General features: G+C 36.9%; 1 protein-coding gene across 1 annotated transcript in view; it reads right to left on the bottom strand.

The window, feature by feature from the left end:
* Positions 1-20778, bottom strand: part of ABI3BP (ABI family member 3 binding protein) — a gene marked incomplete at its 5' end in the record, with an annotated part of 167248 nt that overhangs the window by 88107 nt on the left and 58363 nt on the right. Inside the window, 11 exons of the mRNA XM_082332100.1 lie at positions 153-218; positions 522-587; positions 1861-1929; positions 2626-2700; positions 3972-4040; positions 5246-5320; positions 5842-5907; positions 10120-10194; positions 11531-11611; positions 17284-17361; positions 20179-20274. Of these exons, the coding sequence (XP_082188226.1) occupies positions 153-218; positions 522-587; positions 1861-1929; positions 2626-2700; positions 3972-4040; positions 5246-5320; positions 5842-5907; positions 10120-10194; positions 11531-11611; positions 17284-17361; positions 20179-20274 (816 nt within the window). The remainder of the gene's footprint in view (positions 1-152; positions 219-521; positions 588-1860; positions 1930-2625; positions 2701-3971; positions 4041-5245; positions 5321-5841; positions 5908-10119; positions 10195-11530; positions 11612-17283; positions 17362-20178; positions 20275-20778) is intronic.

Genomic DNA, 20778 nt, shown 5'->3' with positions numbered 1-20778 from the left:
TGGTGAGTGCTTCCGCAGGACAAGCTGCACCAACAAGTCTTCATACTCTCCATGGAAGATGACAAGGATGCCAGGTGGTTTGCGGTGGGAGGTGTGATGGGGAGCGAGAGAGAGAGAGGAGAAAATGAAAAAAGAAGATTTTTGCTAGTTACCCATCACAGTTTGCTGGGTGGCCGGGGAGGAGTGAGTGGTGGACTTCAGCCTTGGTCTTCGAGTAGCTAAGATCAAACACAAAAACCACCTTCAGCTCCTCAGACAGGCTGCTGTCACGTGGGTGGTATCAAGACAGAGCTATGAACGAGGAGACGTGGCCCTGCTCGGGGCAGGAAACCTAGAAGGGGAACCCCAAAAAAGGCAGCAGAAAGCTTCCAAACGCAGCCATTTCTAATAAGGAGCCATAAGGGACCAACTGCATCATGGACCCGCTTTTCAGGACATCCAAACATCTGAACAGGCTCATCGCTGCACAGAAAAGCGGTGCCAAAGTACGCGACATAGGAAGGGAATCACTGGCTATTTACCCATCCCAGTCCTTGTGGTTTCCAGTGAAGGAGATGAGGTGGATTCCAGGTCCGGTCTCTGGGTTGCTACGGTCAGATAGGGAAAGGATCTTGAGAGAGCCACACAGTCTTGCCACAGCAGTACAAGCAGCACCGGTTCACAACACCCCAAAGGTCTGGATTTAGGGCAATACATCCCTTCTCCTGGCAATATCTTGTGACTCAGCGACCAAATCAGCAGGCAACTGCCTTGCCATGGTTGCAACTAACACAATATTCTTAGAAACTGAGTAGCTAAATAGCTCTCCATCAGCAGAATAACGGCTACATGACTACTTTACCAAAGCACTCCTTACATTTCCTTGTAAGATGCCAACAGTCGTTGCAGAGGGAACATGGAGCCAAGAGACCCACCTTTGGATTTAGAATTTAAGATCTGATCTCACTTTTCCCTAGAATCAACCAAATCCTTCATTCTATGGGTCAGAAATCTCAGGCCCTGGCAGTAATAAAGCGCAGTGACATCCTTCAACCACTTACACCTGTACAGTCCATCATCCTACTGTACATTGAAGAACAAGTAACTTCACTTCAGTGACTTTCTCATACTCTCTTATCCGAATTTTGTACAGAGAAAATGCACAAGCTAATACATAAACCAGTCTAAAATCTAGTCTATGTATACTCATTTGCACTGTGCATTCTTGCTACACCATGGCCTTGACTCCAGATGTAAGGCAGGCAAGACTGTTGGTGACAGTTTTCAAGCATGCACAAAGATGAAGAAGTTGGTGGTAATAACGAAATGGTGCCTAGTGATTTCTCTGAGATTTTTTATATTCACAGCCTTTGGAAATTGAAACCCTTATCTTCAGGTCCCTTCTATGTGAACCTTTTCTAGCAACATTCAATGACTCACTAATGAAATCAGTAACTGGCATCTTCCCATGGTTAAAAACTCATGGGGTATTCTTAAGAACAGCCGCTGAAATTTTTTCCACCTGTGGAGATGCTTTTGCATCCAATGTACAAGAGGACCAAATTTGACATGTTAGCACTTATTTAACCATTCCAAATAGCAGGCCTCCATATATATACAATCCTTCACAAAAAAATGGACCACAACCCCACAGGACAATCTAGCTAATTGTTTACAAACATAAGAAAAATTAATCTTATCATTCTAACATTTCATTCCAAATTTCTCAAATGTTGCAGCAGATACAACTGGTCTCTCTCTCCTGTTACACTTTAACACAGAGCAAGTCAGAATAAACCCTCCATTTAGCAAAGCACCGCTATGCCTTTTGAGAGACTGCCTACATGTCACGATAACTACAATGAAGAGAGGTATCATTACCAGCTGAGATTGGTGGCATTTCTGGCATGCCAGATGTTGTGGAACTTGAAGAAAGAGGCTTCCTTTCACCTAAATCCAAAGAGATAATCTTGTGTTAAAAGGCTTAATTGCCTCAGAGGTACTATGGATAGCACAGGACTCAGCAGACAAATGGTGCGTTGTTAAAATGGAAGCACAGGGAAATTTGCTTGCAAATCAGCTAGGCCTTACTGTGTCTCATGAACTGTTAGGTGTGGAAATCGGTGTGGAAATCATGTGGAAACCACATGACCTAATTATTCATACTAATGAGAATTCTTATTACTACTTAATAATTTTAGCACATTAAGAATTGCAGGTAGGAAGAAAACACCTTTTGATCCAGAAAACAGTCAGTGGGCCAGCCACTATAAAGCTAGTCAAAACAACCTCTTCACAGAAACATTACACAGAAATAAATGCTAAGGGCTTAATTCCCTCTCACAGTTAAGTTTTCTCAGCACAGGAAAAGAAACCCCAAAACTGAGAAAGGCAGGTCCACAGCTGGGAACCTCAATAACGAGAAAACCAAACCCAACCAACTAAAGGGAACCCACCTCTATGCCCCTGATCCTCCATCTACAAAGATGAATGATGAGTGCAGATGAGAATCTAGTTAATGGCAGCAGTAAGTGGTATGAATTACTGGGATGGTGACAACTAAAGCAATACGAAGCTTCCAAAAATAGCAGCAAGGATAAAAATTAAAAGAAAATCTTTACAACTAAATAAAGTCATCAATTTTACCCAGTGCCGTTTCTAACAATTCAGGTTCTGTAGTAATTACGGGCATGGATATTTCCAACTCAGTAGTATCTCTAGCTGCAGGAAAAAAAAAACGTAAATACACCTGAGAAATAACTTCATGTAAATAAATTAAGAAGGAAGATTTGGGGGAGGGAAATTTTATCCTCCACTGCTCTGCAGAGTATTATTTTTTTAATTACTGTTTTATTTATTTACAAAAGGAACTTTCTTTTTGCTAAGTATTTTAAATACCCTGACTAACTACTTAGCTGAAGGTGCTATTCTAGTTTTCCCATGTGTGTAAATGTTCACAGAGAGTTTGAAAAACAATCTATATATAGTTTTACATGCACTTGCCTTAAATAGCACCTGAAAAAACAGCTCTGCAAATTATACCACATCTTTCCATTAAGTTAAGAATTCCTCAGAAAATTTAGGAAAAATTGTGAATTCAGGAGATTTAAGTCTGTCAGTACCACTTCATTAAGTCACTTAGCTCTCTGCAGTTTCTCAATTTTGGGCAATTTTTTTCAGTCAGATTTGGGCCCAGGTATCCCATATAACAGAATGAACTAACTTGATTAAAATCACTGCCTGGGAGTAGGATGCTTTATAAAACAGTGCAGCAAAACTGAACTCTTGAAAACTATTGGGATGCCAAGAACCAGCAGGTTATACAGCAGAGGACTTAATAAACTACAGCTGCATTGCTCAGAGTAGTTCTGCTTTTCTTTCCCCTCCACCCCCTCCTACCCCGTCCCCATTGCCCTCACCTCTTATGCACATACTTGTTCATGTTCAAGCAAAGCCTAAAAAAACTTAAGCATCCTCACATACCAAAGGCTACAGGAAAAACAACAACCTATCTCCAAAGCTGTAACCCAAAGTATAGCTTAGTTAGAAAGGTCTGGCCTGAGATGTGTTTACTTTCTTATTTTAAGACAATACATAGGAAAAATCACAGCAAAATGTATATGGACATTGAAAAACAGACAGAAACAAAGAAAGTAAACAATCTTCTCACTAAAAAGTATCATCTTAGTTGACTGTAACAGTCTTAAGCCTTGCAAAATCTAAATCTTTTCTTGACACATCCGTTTGACTGATACTGCATTATTCAGGCTCTGTAAGCTAGTTGCAGTCTTACTTTAAACCTGCGTTGTGCCTGATCCCAGGAATTAGGATGCTGTTACAGGATTTGAAAAGCTAACACACAGGGCAACACCCAATGCAAGCACTATGGAATAACTGCCTGAAATCATCAACATGGAAGCAGTAGCAAACTTTTCAGCATTAACCAATCAAACAAAAGGGTAGGCTTCTGAAATAATATTAATATAATTTACCAGTGTCTGGTATTTCTGAAGCTGTAAAAGTTTGGGGAGTAGAAGTAACATGAAGGAAGTCATGTGAAGCTGGAAAATAAAACCAAAAATCATGCTGTATTGTTTTGAAGTGACAAGAACCATCGCACAACAGCATCATATTCTTTTATGAGCTGAAGAAACTTCTAGGTAGTATTTAACACATTACATTCCATAGAAAGGTAGACTCTGAAATGTACAATAATCAATTATGACTTGAAAACAATTTCCAAAACCATGCAGTAACGCATAGACCCATAATGTAACTAATGACCAAACTGTTAGCAGAATCTCACAAAAAGAAGTTGAACTATAGAGTTAAAAAGGAGAAATACAAAGCTGCTCAAAAAAGGAGAACAATTTATGAATAGAAATTAGCAGACTGGGACGGCATGGAAATTTTGTCTAGAATTCCAAGGAACAAGGAGGAGGATATCCTGGTGCTGAAACTGGAGAAGGAAAAAGGACAACAAAGCAGTAACTGTACCAAATGAAACATAAAAACTGTCAGACATCTTTATGTTTGACAGTTGCAATCAATCTCCCTTTTAGTAATGGATTTCCTTCAAAAATTAATTTCTTCCAAAAACATATGCATCAGGCATTACACTACTGGCATGCTAATGAAGTGAAATCTTTCCAACTGGCTCTCATCTTACTATTTCTTCTTTTGGATAACTGCCAGTGGCCCCAGGTAAATAACTAGCTTTTAAAAACTCACCTATAAAATAAGAGAAACACATAGAAATTTTCTAACGACCAACTAGCCAATGTTTGAATCTTCAATGACATCAATGACATGTTTTTATAGTGCCAGTTTTGAAATCTGGGCACTTAGAAGTATGTCTATGCTTATATAGAAAGGCTAAAAGAAGAGCTACGTTTTCAAAAGGTGTTGGAATTTCTGTAGTTTCCATTCATTTCTTAGGACTCTGAGTACTTCAGCAAATCAGGATATCCCACTTATGAAACGCAGGTGTAGACAGGCCTATTTAAATTTGGTATTGACTTTAAATCCAATTTAATTTTAAAGCTAAGAATTACATGCTGTAGCCAAATATGGAAAAACCTCCAAACTACTAGTTCAATATTTCATGTAAGATGTCATAAAGAAACCTGCTATTTGATACAGCACTTTCATACCTGCAGTTATTCTTCATTTATGTCAAACTGAACAAACTATTTAATGAGAGGCACTATGCCTCATCTGAAAATTCCTAACTGTCAAGAGGATTAATCCTACGAGAAATCATTACCAGGTCTGGTTGGTTGCACTTCTGTGGTACCAGATGTTTTGGATCCTGAAGAAACAGGCTCTGTTTCCTCAAAAGCTGAAAAAAGAATCTGAGCTTAAAATGCTGAGACACCTGTTACTTAATGGATTAACATCAAATAGCTTAGTGAAGGCTGCGCAATTCCAGATGATGCTAATGCAAAGCTAAGCAAGATGGCAGATGGCCTGAAAGTGAGATGTGAGGCAACTGTGTCATGACAACAGGAGATGATGGCTTGCAATACAGTCTTCTGGCCTTGAAATTTGAGCTCCACATGCCCGAAAGAATTCTTATCAGCAAGGAATGTTATCTTATTGAATTTTTCTGGGATAAGAGCTGCAGCTATACAAAAAGAAACAAGGTTACGATGAGATATGACAACGCTGCCTTTAAGCAGTTTTTAAGCCAGTAACAAATACGTTTTTCAGCTGGTTACACAGACACAAGAATAGTGAATAAGCAGCTCTCTGTGAGTGTTGGTAACCAAGATTCTAAAGCAGATCTTAAAATTACCATTTGCAGATCTATGTGATGCTAAAATAACGGAAAAAAAATCATGGACATAATCTGCTGATTACCCATCTCCATCTCTCTGGTTTCTGCAGAAGGTAGATATACAGATTTCAAGGCTGGACTCTGAGTAGCTAAGAGCAAACATGAAAAAAAAAAAAATTATGATACTTAGACAGATGCTCTCCTTGCAAGTGGTACAAAATCTAATTTTAACTGTAACTAGCACCGTTTTGTTTGGTTTGAAGGTCTCTTCTTTCTGTTAATTTTTACCCCATTCAAACTTTGGCATACATGATCTAATCAGGCTGAATCCATATTACTTAAGAGGTTTTTCTTGACAGCAAAGCAGCTACAACCCAAACACAATACATTTGATCTTCACAGCACTCACAGGTCTGTATAAACTGATTACTATTACATTATATATAACTATTTTAAAAGGAGGCGTAATGGGAAAAGATAAAAAAAAAAGAGTAGCACAATCAAGTCAGTAAACAGCATCTTTTATCTGCTATGCTGTAATGAAGGCTATTACAAAGATCTTATGGTTATTTCACTTTGAAGTATGGATAATCTGAAGGCTGCTTTGATGAAAACAGGGAATCAAGGTGGGATTGGGCATTCTTACCTAAAGGCCATCATGAACGAGTTTCCACCATATGTAGGTTTTGCACTACTGTCCTGCTTCTAAGAAACAGATCCTATTCAACTGCGTACAGGCAGTAAGTACTGTTCTTTCCAGTAAACTTATCTGCGCCAGTCACTTATGCCTGTTTAGGTTGTAATACGTTTGAAAGAGAAATTTTCCATCTGTATTTTAATTGGTCTTTATCAAGATGAGTTTTTTTGAAAAGCAGTTATACCAGAATTTTAAAATCAAACTTCGCTGCGTGAGATTGAGAAAAACATTCAAACAACTAGGTGTAAGGTTCATTTTTAACGTAGGCAATATGAATATAAGCCAAAAAGTGAACAGACTTTTATTTCGTAGATTGGATCTGCTTTCCCATTTACTTTCAATCCAGCTTTTCACATTAACAAAGACGATCCTGATATAGTTGGACTCAGCAGTTGGACCAGATGATTGTTGTAGGTCCAACTGGAACTATTCTATGCTATATTTATAGAGAAGAAAATAATACCAACAAAAGCAGCATGATTCACAGCTTTTGGCAAAAGCTTCTATTGCTCCATTTACATACAGTAAGAACTACGAGAGATCTCCCAAAGGCATCAGAACATTGAAGGCATGTTAACAAAGCTATCTTTTCAGAAAGGTTTGAATTCAAAAATATAGCGACCACACAGAAAGTTTATAAAACAAAGGAGATGTCTCCCTCTGGTACAATCGAGATAGAAAAATAAAGAAAAAAAAGTCTTCAGGGGAACTAGGGCAGAGTACGGGTCACACACTCTTAAACTTCAGAAATTAAATTTTGCTTTCTTTGCCGATTTTATGACAGCAGGTGATCAAGGCATGTGGAGGCACAGCGCAGAGAAATCTCCTCTGTATGACCCCCTCCTCGCTCTCGCAGAATATCTTTGACTTCAGCACTGACTTCACGGGGAGCGCAGATGCTCCAGCTGACCCGATGGCTGGGCCCAGCCTCACATAATTAAATCCCACTTTTGCTAAGTGAAACTATTTGGCAGGAATGGAAGACATGAGAACAAAACCAGAATAAATGCTTGAATGAAACATGTATTTTGCCTCAACTGTTTTTATTTTACCTTTAGCACTGAGACAAACATAGGATTATGTTATTATTCCCCAGCAGAAAGCAAAAATACTTCCCACCCCTAATAATTCTCAGGTTTTCGGCTACATTTACAGCAAATAGGTTCTTAAATCACTGAATGTCTCTCTCTCACCAATCCTGCCTCTAAACGGATTTAACCAAACTTCTTTCACTACAAGTACAACAAATAAATATCCCCATCCCCTCAAACATATCTGGAAAAGACCTGTCAAAAGTTGTAGCAAATTAAGAACAAATTGTGAAGACCACTTTCATGTTCTTGAGAATTTGGTTCAAATATGCATTTCAAGAAATAAGAGCTGTTCCTGGAAAATTTGGCAGACTACATTAAGTAAAAGTATGCTGTCTAAATAAACCAGCACTATTATATGATAACTTCTTGACTAATGCTTAGTGAAATACAAATCCATACTGATTCAAGGTCACTCCAGTTAACTAGTGTAATAGCTGTTTCTATAAACAGCATCAACAAGCAGATGTTTCGGTAGAATTAGATATTTATGATTAACACAATGACACAGTGTAGAGAAATACAGGCCTGTTATGAAAGCAGAGGTCTTGAGAAGGGGAGACACAGGCTATGGCATGGAGGAGTGCAAGCATGGGATGATAAGAGATGGGGACCAGGCTTGGCATTGGAGACCCCATGCCATAAATAGCTCAGTGATAGTCAGTTGTAAAAACTGCACACCTGGAGCTGGACAAAATTTACTTTAGGGGTAACAACCAGAACACAGAAATAGTATCCAACATACACAAATGACACTATATATAGTAAATTCAGATGTAAGGTGTCTCTCAACGGAAGAAAGAAAGAAAGAAAGAAAGAAGAGAGGAGGAAGAAATCATCAACATGAACATCATATTCCCCCCAGCACAGGACTCCAGATGCTCGTAACTTGCTGAAACGTCCCCACTCATGATGAACACAAGCATGAAATCACCAAACTTAAGGACCCAGAGGTGCAGTGGAAGGGTGAGCGAAACACCAGGAAAAAGGGTAGAAACTAAGAAGTTTGTGCGTTACTATTTTAATTATATTACTGAGGCTTCTTCTGTATGTAAATACTCTACCTGCGTTAATATTCTTTGTTTTACTGTAAGAGTTAGATCTAGACTAATGATGATTCTAGAATTGCATAGACTGTTAAGATTTCTATTACACTAGCAAAAAAAATCTTGACTTTATAAACATATACATATATATGCATATACATATATGTAAATACATGTCTATACATGTCTACACATATAGACATACATGTAAATGTGCATGCATATGTATATAAAATATAACTTTTAAAAAAAGAAAGAAAAGGTTTCCTGTTTGCCCATAAGAAGATTTTGACCATAACATTTGACCCTAACACAGGTAAAATTATTTTGAAAATGTGAGCAGTGCCATACTTTCTCAAATATCAGGCCTTTCCAAAGTGTCCTAAAGTTCATCACCAAACAACTAATGAATCTGGAAGTAAGCAAACACTTATGAATATTTAAACCACAACAACATCTACAAATTATGGCACTATTTTAACCAAATATTAAAGCATTTGGCAAACTACACGAAAACCCACAGAACTGATGTTGGCTGGAACAGCACTCCAACTCTGAAATACAGTCAGTCTCAGAAGCCTATGGGATACTTCCAAGAAAATTACAAAACTGAGAGTACAGATTTTAGCTAGGTATAAATTGTCATCATCATTCTATAGATAAAAGTTAGCGCATATATCCTCAAGAGTTTTTGTTTGTTTTTTAAAATGAAGCATTAATCTGCAGCATCCTGTCACAACAATAAAGCAAAACCAGACTTAGAATGTGTGCTGGTTTTGGCTGGGATAGAGTTAATTCTCTTCATAGCAGCTGGTATGGGGCTATGTTTTGGATTTGTGCTGGAAGCAGTGTTGATACCACAGGGACGGTTTCGTTACTGCTGAGCAGGGCTTACACAGAATCAAGGCAGAAAAGGCCTCTCACCCCACCCCACCAGCGAGGAGGCTGGGGGTGCACAAGGAGCTGGGAGGGGGCACGGCCGGGACAGCTGACCCCAGCTGACCACAGGGATATCCCACACCGTATGACATCGTGCTCAGCTTAGAAAGCTGGGGGAAGAAGGAAGCGGGGGACGTTCGGAGTGATGGTGTTTTGTCTTCCAAAGTCACTGTTATGCATGACGGAGCCCTGCTTCCCTGGGGATGGCTGAACTCCTGCCTGCCATGGGAAGCAGTGAATGAATTCCTTATTTGCTTGCGTGCATGGATTTTGCTTTAGTTATTAAACTGCCTTTATCTCAACCCACGAGTTTTCTCACTTTTACTCTTCCAATTCTGTCCCCCATCCCACCGGGGGGGGAGTGAGCGAGCAGCTGTGTGGTGCTTAGCTGCCAGGTAGGGTTAAACCATGACAGAATGAAAGAAGAAATTTGCAAATTTTGTCAAGAAAAAGCTAATGGCTACCATATTTTACATACCGAATTATATTATTGCAGCTGAAGCATTAAAACCTACCAGCCACAGAAACAGCAAAAGAATTAGATAATTTTCCACTGAAGTTTACTAAATTTACAAAGAAAGTAATTACCAAGTTCTGTCAGTGGACTTTTTGGAGCATCAGAGATTCTGGATCCAGAAGGAAGTGGCTGTATTTCATTAGAAGCTATGATAAAAGAAATAATCAAGGCTTTACTTGATTAAGACAAGACACAGTATGGAACTATATTTTGGCTTATAAACCACTCACTCCTGAAACCAATGATATTTAATAAAAAAGAAAAAAAGTAGTTCCAACCTAGGAAAAAAAGCACATAACTTTGTCACTTAAAAAGGTGTGTGGAATATGAACAAAATCACCTTTTCCCTAATTGTAATATAAAAATCCATCAATCACAGGAATTTGATAATGAACACGCATCAGTAACTATGACCATCTAGTTTGAAATTAAGCAGTGACCCATCTTGATTAAATGTCATATTTTAATCTTTAAAAGCACAGCAAAAACCAAGTGAGGTTGATTATGCTTTAAAACTGATTAAAAGTTAGAATGAGAATTAGATTAACTGATGGTTTAGCTTCAGTAAATTCTGGAAATCTGCTTGCAACTGTAAATGAAAAAAGACAAAAGAGAGAGTATGACATTAATATGAATCAATAGGATTATGTAAAAATATGTTTATTGAGAAGCATTAGCAGTCCTCTTCATAGGAAGATCTGTATTTCAGTCCTGCAAATGCCAATGCTTTATCATACATCATCCTGAATGTATGCCATCTGTGCTTTAGAAAAATTTAATCAAAGTTTAAAAAAAAACCCAACCTCAAGTTTAAATTCGTGTTAATAATTTCGCATGGTTTGGGGATTAAAATACAGGCAACAAAATCAACATTGGAGAATTTAGAATTCTGAATGCAAGAAGTAAGTAGATGCTGCTCCAAATCACAAAATTAACAATAGATCAAAACTACTTAGATCAGAAGTCTCTCATTCTAAGACATCTCTATGAAAAAAAATCAGTAGAGCTCTTTTTTCCTGCAGGACAAAACCAATTATACCATGTCACATGCAATATAAAATTTTCCCGTTGCATCACTGTTGCTGCTATCTAAATGAACCTGTCATCAGAAGAAAAATCAAAGAGGTAATTATTTCAATTCTATCACTAAGGTTAATTTTACCGATGGAAATTTTATGTGATGTCAATCATGCACATCACATAGGCAGAAAGCATTACTTTGAAAAATAAAATTGAATCACCCAGTCGAATCTGCTAGCAATAATCACATTTATAACAGCCACGGTTGAGCCAGAGCTAGATGCATCCTGCTTTACATTTCACATGTGAGTTGCTGGAAACACAAAGGGAACCAGAAATTTTTAATTAGGACTTCCTTTGGAGTCAATACAAAGGGGATGCAGCAAGTAGTAGAAAAATTCTGCTGGAGATGAAAAAAGCATTTAATGTATGAAGAAGGTAAAAAGCAGCAAAATTAGTTACCCAGTATGTTTTGAGTTTGCACCAATTCGGGTTTAGGCGTTGATTTAAATTCCTCAGGTCCATGTTTTTTCTCAGCCTGAGCTAGAAAAAAGAAGCTTTACTTAATTTAGAATCCCTCTGAGCTTTTCTTTATCTACTGCCCAAAGCCCGCTGCTTTTCTTACCACCATTTTATGCCACCTGATAAGAACAATTTCTGCAGCAGCTTGACTCCGTCATGATTAATATTTATTTTTGTTTTCAGATGTGAAGTGTATATGATGTTTTGGATTTATTTTGTTGCAGTTTTACATAAGCAAAGGAAAATATAAGTCACAAAGAACAAAGCTAAGATCAGAAGCTCACACTGTACTTCTGTTACAGCCTCCCAAATTCATTTACATTATAAACAAGATCCATTACATCACAAAGTGTATTTACAAATATTTTCCCTGCTATTCTGGATTTTTTTAACCCTTCCAATATAAAAATTATCAGGAAAAGAATAAAGATTCACCTATAATACCTTAGATCTTTCATTTTTCTGATAATAATAATAGGCTTTTCACTTTCATTCGTTCTTCTAATTGTACATCTTCAGAGTAAAGCATGGGCAGTTCATTAAACAGCCATTAAATGTACCTAAACTGAATCACTGACCATATTTTAATAAAGTAGCGCAAAATTATACTCTTCCAGCTGTCAAGTCAAGATCACTTCTTTCCTCTCCATCTTGCTGGAAATCCCATAGCGTTTGATCAGTTTACAGTACACATAACTGGTAATCTCAGATTATAAAATGACAAAGCTTATTGATATGGAACACAGGATTGTAAGGTCTCAGCCTTGAATGTGCTAAGAGCATGAATTCCTTCCACAGAGCAAACTGCACAGTATTTAGTACACGTTGGTATTTAGACGAAATCTTTAATATTGGTGATAAGCATCAATGTAGCACTGAGTTTTAGTATTAATTCAGTTTAATAAAAGATCACTTTCTTTTTGAGATACAATAGGAGAGTTACTTTTGTTTTTCCTGCTCAATCTCCATGCTTTTTCCACAATCTACTGGGCATGCTTCAAGCAAGAGCTGATCATGTAGGTTTATAAACTTCTTATTTCATTTCCCGAAGAAAACTTCCTGTTTTCCAGATTCTAAATAGTTACATAGATGCTACTACAGTTACAACCATGATACTATTTTCTGTTTTGGAGTATGGTGCTTTTCAGTGCCACAAAAGCTGGAATCTCCACAGACGCTGCCTTATTAGGACTCAATTCAGCTTTTACTAAGTCAGTTAACAGTGCTGTTAGTGTCATCAGTGGAATGAGGATTTCGTTCTACAGAGAAGTTAAAGCAATTTATCTCTATGAAGCTTGTGGGAGAAAATTCACCCATAACAGACCCAGAAACAACAACTAAGAAACCCATACCTCAGAAGTACCTTGGAAGTACCTCAGAAGTCCTTCAAAAGCTAACATTTCTTAATGGTGAAATGTAATCATGAACCCGCCCCCAAACCTACCAAAAGCAAATACAGAAATTTAGAACTCATTATGCTTTGGGTTTTTTTTACAGGTCAGATAGTTTATACTAATATGAAACACGTTTCTTGTCAGCTAAGTTAGCTGAGCAAGCTGAACAAAAAAAGGCATGCCTAGAATTGGGACAAAAGAAACCAGGCTCTCCTCTGTTTTGCACAGAACATTGTAGGGATAACGTGAAGCAACATCAGACATTTTTGTAAAAAAATATACAGGAAGTAGAAAGTTTAGGCTTTAAAGGCTAAATTAGAGGAAAAGAGAGAAATGCCTCTGACTTTTCCAGGGCACCAGGTAAACCAGGCTTAATATGCTGGTTCAATGGTAGCTGCAAAGTAAATGGTTAACAAGAGCAAGCAAGGTAAGTTACTTGACTACCACAGCATGGGATACAGCAAGAATGATTTAGGCAACATTTCTTAAACTGTTTTTCGTCTAACTTCTCTTGACCGTCTCATTCATGTTCCTCTCTTACTCCACAACTGGAATTAAGACAATCTGATGGAAGCAATAATCTCACTCCTTCCCATATCCCACGTGAGCACAAGGGGAAGCCTTCAGGAGCCAGGAGGAGGACAGGAGGAACCGAACTTGGGAAACATGGCAACAAAGGAGTTATTCCTACTAAACATTAACCCTAGTTTGGATTCACAGGTGGTACTTTTCATTTCAGGCCTATTCTCTATTTCACAAATCTCCTTTGATAAATTTCTGGTACAATCCCTTACATAAAGAAATAACTTGCTCTTTTTTTTTTTAAACCAGTTTTTCCATGTCCTAGACAAATGTGCTGATATTTCTAACTGTTGGTTAGCTCCGGTTTCTCGGTGAAGTTAATAAAAAGGCTCACACTTGATTCAACTGAGAGAAAAAATGTAGTGGTAGTTTGAGGTGTATTAGACAGCGTTTTAAAGGTTGAAGGGAGAAAAAAAAAAAAAGGCATTATGAATTTGTGCTGTTGTGTTAAGAATAAATTAGTCCTAAGTGGAAAATATTGTAACAAGCCTGGCAAAAATAAAGCGTGAAAAAGCTTACTAACCAGTCTTTCCATGGAAGTGCATGCCAAGGGAGGGGAGGCCTGAAATTAAGAAAATGATGGGATGCCTGGCTGACAAATAAACCAAAAAAAAGTTACTGAACCACGTCACACCACAAAACACACCCTCTGACAAAGACCCAGTGGAATACAAGAGTGGTCCAGCTCATGGAGCCTTTCAAATAGTCTGCTTGCTGAAATACTTCAAGCTCCTTTCTTCCCTTCTTGCATGACTGATGACACAACGGCTACTACTGCACACAGCTCCTTTTAAATCAGTGCTCTGTTACCACTTCTGGCACCAGTCCTCAAATCTTTCACAGCAAATAATTACTATGCCTTGCTCAAAGAATCCAGTATGATCTTCAAATAGGGAAGTCTGAATGAAATATAATGATGTAGATCCTATTGCTAAACTCAATTAATCGTGCCTATATATTACCCTGTCTCTCAAATGCAACCCTTGCAAAAGGCCGGTGCTCACATCTCTTGCTTAAGTTACTTGTGAAAGTCCAGCTCAAATGCTTAAGTATTCAAGTTATTTTTGCAAATGCAATGGCTAGGCAGAAATTACACTTGAAGAACTTGTTTCTTCTTTTAAAGGATTCACTTTCATTTCCCTGTTTCCTGCCACTCTCTTTTTTTTCCTCTTTAACCACGATGAATACATTCTTTAATGTAAATAGTGTGACATACTCATACTTTAACATGAGACACTGGTGCTGTGAACACAAAAGAAATGACTGAAAGGAATGGTCACCACAGAAAAAGAGACATTGAAGCAAAACCACACAGGAAGGACAAACTGGAAGATGAAAATGATTCTAAATATTTCAGTAAATAACTAATGATGTGATAGCAATAAGAACATGTTTAGTGTTAACAAATGGTTATATATAATTTGTCACTAAAGGACAGTACTTGCCAATTATTACAATGTATAATGAAACACACTATCCAACTTCATAAACATATAATTCTGTGCTATGTCTAGAGATGACGATGTTTATGGTTAGAGTTACTGCATGCCAGGCACATAAACATAATTAAAAAACACAAAGGAAAGGAAACAGAATGGACTGATTGTCTCCTCCCAGGGTGATATATCAATTCTGGTGTTAGACTCCACAGTGTTTACCTGATTAACGAGTAAATTCCAGCACAAGGAACGATGTATTTTGATTAGATGAATGCAAGCCTGAGGACTAGGATTTTGCGGGAGAGATGATTACATAAATTTATGCATTCAGTTCTCACTTTCACAAAACGGCAAAGTTCTATAAAATATGTGTAGATTGCTTGTTCTGCAGTTACTTAGACAAGGTAAATAATTTAGTAAAATAACTGCAGAATTTAAGTCCACAAGAGACCTCAAACTGTAAAACAACAAAAAAAAATTGAAAAAAATTTGAAAAAAAAAAATCTTTACAGTTTTTAAAAACTATGCACACATTTCCCATTAAAAGCAAACTGTTTATTACACATATGCTAAACTTGTGAAGTTCAGAGCCCCCTTTGATAATAAATTCCTGTGGAGGAGCATCTTTGTTTTCCTCTTAATATTTAGGATGAATAGAAAAGAGCTATCCATATGAAGGTTTTGCAGAGAAGAATTGATGGTTAAAACTAGAATTTGGCAAATACACTTAACTATTGAGTGGAAAATAAAATTCTGCAAACATTTTCAGAGAAAAAAAATTATGGATTGTTTACTCTAAAGGATGGTTGTGTATCATTACATGTTTTTGCTGCATTACTTCATCCTACATCTCTTTTATTCCCTACATATTCTTTGGGAGGGGGTTTTATGATTGAGTGTTTGCTTGTTTTAAAGACTGAATTGCTCTGATGATGTAAAGTATGGTATCTTTACTATACTTAAGGAATAAAATAAACGCAGTCTTATTTAATGGCAATATCCGTGTGAATTGTGTGATGTCAAAGGAATAATGTGCTACGCTATTTCAGCCAGCCAGGAAACACTTTATGGATGGAATAGAGTAATGCCAGCAAGATCACATAACTAAACCAAACCAAAGTAAACCTTTGCCATATTGTTTCCTCAAATTCTTTTTTCATTTTAAAGTCCTGCCACCATTCAAGCCTCCTTTCTCCCCTTTCAACAAAGAAGTTGGTAGAAGCCGACTATTGTCTCTAGTGACAGCAGAATCAAGACTTCAGCCTCAGTTATAGGATAAAAGCCAGACTACAGAAAATGATGAGAGGCATATGTCTACTTAAACAATTCTGAAATGTGCATCAATAAAGTGGGTGGAAAGTCACTCTTCATCATTTGACTCTGAACAATTTAGTTCTCCGCAATCTTTTTGCTTTAAGATTGCAAACGTTAAAGTATAGGGCTATACTTGTCATACAACTTGATAAAGTTGTCTATTTATGTTACGCTAACTTGTTTCCTAAGCAGATGAAGGCAGTAAATCTTGTGAGTTTTAAAATTTCTCTTCATGTTTTTGAACAGTTTGAGAGATTACCATCTGAGTATGCCCTTTTAAATAGGAGGTATTTTTTCAGCCACAAGTAGATGACAAAAAATTTCAGTCTTCCAAATATACAAGTTAACATACATTTCACAGACACATAACCTTGAATATGAGTCTAGGATCAAATTTTACATTCCTTTCCCATGTATGTGAACAGCTCCTATTTACTTTAATAGGACCAGTAAGCCCACAGAGAGTGTGGTCAAGATTTATGTGTTCAAAACTGAACTTAAATGGAACATCATGCTGCCATCCTCCACACTTCTGAAATAGAGCTTGTTACTGTGACTGTTCCATCTTAATCTCATGCATGTATTTTGCACAATCATGCTCTTATCTGTAATTTTCTTCTTCATGTATTTCGTGAAAGTCAGAAGTTCCAAGGTGCATCACAAGAAAACTCTTTTTTTGCCGTTTTTCACCATTTCAAGGTATCCAGCACCCCACAAAGATATGGTTCTAATTCTAAGTGTTTTTATAAATGCAACACTTGTAGCATATGAAACTTTCCTCCAAAATTAGATTCAGATTTTTATCCACATCTACCACTCATGACTACTAATTCAGCTACATTATCCTCCTGTTTTCCAAGTACTGTCTTTAACTGCAGATTAAGCAACACAAAGATGGATATAATTTTAGTTTATATTTGGCAAAGATATTCCAGAGAGTTTCTAAAAATAGAATTTTCATTACCTGGGAGGGACTGTGGAGAGATTTCTTGAACTTCTGGTGTTTTGGATTCAGCAGGCCATACTCCAGTTTCATTCTTAGCTAAAGGGACAAAGACATTAGAGAATAATTGCAAAGCTGTATCTGTTCTGTTCTACTACAGATTTATTTCTGTCCCACTTCAGTTTGCCAAAGTAAACCAACATGGATAAATGTGGAAAGCTGAATACCTTTAGGAATCAATGAACTTCCACTGCACAATCAGTACAAGCATCTATCTAGCTATGTTAAATGCATGCATTTTTGGTATTGTTTTGTTCATTAAAAAATTCTTAAGAATAAAATTTACAGGAAGGAATTCAATGCCTTATGAATCATTACTTTCACAGTGCAAAACAGTTTTCAGTGTTTTTCATTTGTCTAGCACATGAGCATTAACAGCAAAAATGCTTTTCAAAATTGAAAGATGTAATGTATTTTCTAAGCATACAAGACCAGTCTAGTAACTTTTCAAATACAATGGAATTATCACACTAGTCATGTCCTTATTTTTCTTTACAATTACAATTCCTTCTAACAATTACAGTGCTATGACAATAGCCTTCTATTCCAACAGATATAAAGATATTCCAGCAGTGGATATAAGGAAAATCAATTAATTTTGACGTGAATAATACACCAGTTGGTTTTTTTTCCACTGAGGACTAAGGCAATATATTTTGTGGGTTTTTTTCTGGACTACTACTCTTTTAAAAAAAACTAGTAAGTTTTTGACTAAGTAAATAGAGAAAAAATATTTTGAGAATTCAACAAATATGATATTCTGTGATGCATTATTTTGACTTTTCTAAGTAATATAGAATTAGAATAGTTGCAGTATGTCAGCAATCATTAGTCATAACTTCACACACAGCATAAGCCTTATTGCATTTTATTGTAGACATACATCATTCTCAGGCATCAGTGAAGGACATATGCACAGATTTGGACAATATGTCTTTCTGTCAATTATTTTATACATTTAAATTATTTCTCAGAGTATTTTTGTTTTCCAAGCAATGACTCTTCCCTGTTTTACATTCCTTTGAAATCCAGTAGTCCCTTGTGTGTACACCCATGTACTTCATGTTCTCTGGTAAGGAACACATAGTAAACAGAACAGAACAGAACAAAACATCACTTGTCTACACTGGTTGTTTTCACAAAGGTGTTTGTGTAATCTACCATAAAGAGTGGCTCCAAACTGGCATCACACCAGCTATCTATTTTAGACATATCAGAACATTTAAATTTAGAAGTCCAAGTTCTATGCTCAGCCAACTGAGGAAGTTGGACAACTCTAGGACAACTGCAGCTACCTTTGTCTTTTTCCCCATCTTTTGCTCATAGTCACATTCTGCCATTTTTACTGCGCACACTACTGAAGTTTATGACCTGTCTGAAAACACAACATTGTTCTCCTGCACAAAGATATAATTTTACTGGTAGAAAATGAAAACAAATATAAGAGATATACAAATATAAATAGATACTGTAGTCCAAAACTAAAAAAAACTATTGGAGGTCTTAAAATATGGCTAACTAAAAGTAAGGGGTATGAAAAACAGATTTGTCAATATATGGTCTACTGAGTTTTAATGGTACCTTTGCTACCTGCACATCGTATACATGTTAAAACCAAGCTAGTAATGATAAACACCCTGTTTTCTATTCTTGCTGTTCAAAGACAATATTAGTAATAAAGTTAACGATGTGATTAATTTTATCATCATGATTGAAAACCAGTAATGCTCTGTAATGTAAATACTGCAATTAAGTTGTTCCACTTAGCTTAAGTTTTCAGTAGCCACAGATGATGCTAAGAATATTTGTCTGTCACATGCTGGTAAGTACTTCCAGATACTAATTTTTAAGGAACTCAGCCTCAGTTCAAACATATTCTTACTCAAACATGTTCGACTATTATTCTACTGAGTAGCTCTACCCTTATACGTACGCAATATCTGAACAGGAACAAGCACTGCTGTTTCCTCACTGCAAAGCAAGCCAGTCTGAGAATGTGCCATGGCCAGCAATGGAGTGACAGATTATTATTATTATAAATTAAACAAAGCAGAAATAAGAAAGGAAAAAAATCTGACCCAGTTGCCCAGAGTTCAAATTAAGTATTAAGACCAGCCAAGCCAGAAGTCATCAGCTCCAGAACTCTACTCAAGGGATCTGTGAAAGATGCACTGGCGCCATTATTAAGGTTTTTAAAGATAGCTGTATTTCCCACAATTCTGCCATTCACAGATGATATGCTAGTTTACAGATCTTAAACAAAAGCCTCAATCTTTTTCCTGCAGGTTTCAGGCATATTCACAAGATACACATGAAACCTGTACTGAAATGTTCCAATTTCTGGCTACCATTTTTTCATGGATTTAGTTACAGATAATAAGTAAGAATCTCTTCGCGAAACAATTTCTCACATATACTCAAGCCAGAACTCATACAATTAAAATTCACCGAAAATCTGGTCTTTCAAATGGACACAGAAATCTCCATTTTTTAAAGATATATATAACCTATGAAAAAAATAAGTTACATTATAAAACAAAATAAAACCCCTAAAGACCATAAACATGACTGGTTTCCCTTCTTTCCTCTATGGGTCAAAGCTACTGTATATTCTTTTAAATGGCTGTGAAATACCTTAAAAACCTGTTCAGATGTTTTATAATAAGTAAATTTCTATGAATCCTTATAAGCCCAAGCTAATAATTAATTAAACAAAGAGGAAAAAAGAAGGTAAAAGAGGAAGGAGAAGGAAAAAAAAAAAAAAAAAAGGACTTTTCTGCTTGCATACATGATCTCACATCATTATGCTTCTGATACTGCTCACGAACAATACAAGCTTAGTTCATTTCTGCTTACCCAGTTTTTTCCTGGATGCTTGAGGTATGTCATCTATTGTCAGGAGAGGAGGAAGTTTCTGCTGAGTTTCATTGAGACCTGGAACAATAAGGTGCACTACACAGAAAGACGTGTGCCATTAATTCCAGAAGAGACGAAAACTACAGTCTGTCCTCTGAGATATGTGAGCAACTACTACTGAACCCTTGGGAGTTTAGTCTGAGTATCTGGGAAATGAGTTATTTCTATTCAGTAATTATCAGTCCCATTTGGTGCTATTTCCCCTTTACACCACTCGCTACTACCACAATTTCACAATTAATCAGAATGGAAAACAATTCAGTACTGGAGGATACAACCCTGGAGTACTGCAGTATCACAGATGCTGGGACATTCTGTCTGGTGGGCCAAGAAGACTCGGCACCAAACGTGGTTAGTATGTATCTGTTTGATTCACATCAATACATTAAAACTCACACAAAGCAAACTTAAGCCAAAGTTACATAGCTATATAAAGTATTTCCATATACATAAAGGACTGAACGCCTTCCTGAATCCAGGAATAAATTGGTCACAAGGTGCATGGTGCAGTGAGCCTTTCCGATCTATTTCAGGCAGACC

This window comes from Platalea leucorodia, assembly GCF_965183815.1.
Source record: "Platalea leucorodia genome assembly, chromosome: 2".
Classification (NCBI taxonomy): domain Eukaryota; kingdom Metazoa; phylum Chordata; class Aves; order Pelecaniformes; family Threskiornithidae; genus Platalea; species Platalea leucorodia.
Note: the sequence above shows the minus strand (reverse complement) of the source record. Positions and strands in the feature narration are given on the sequence as shown.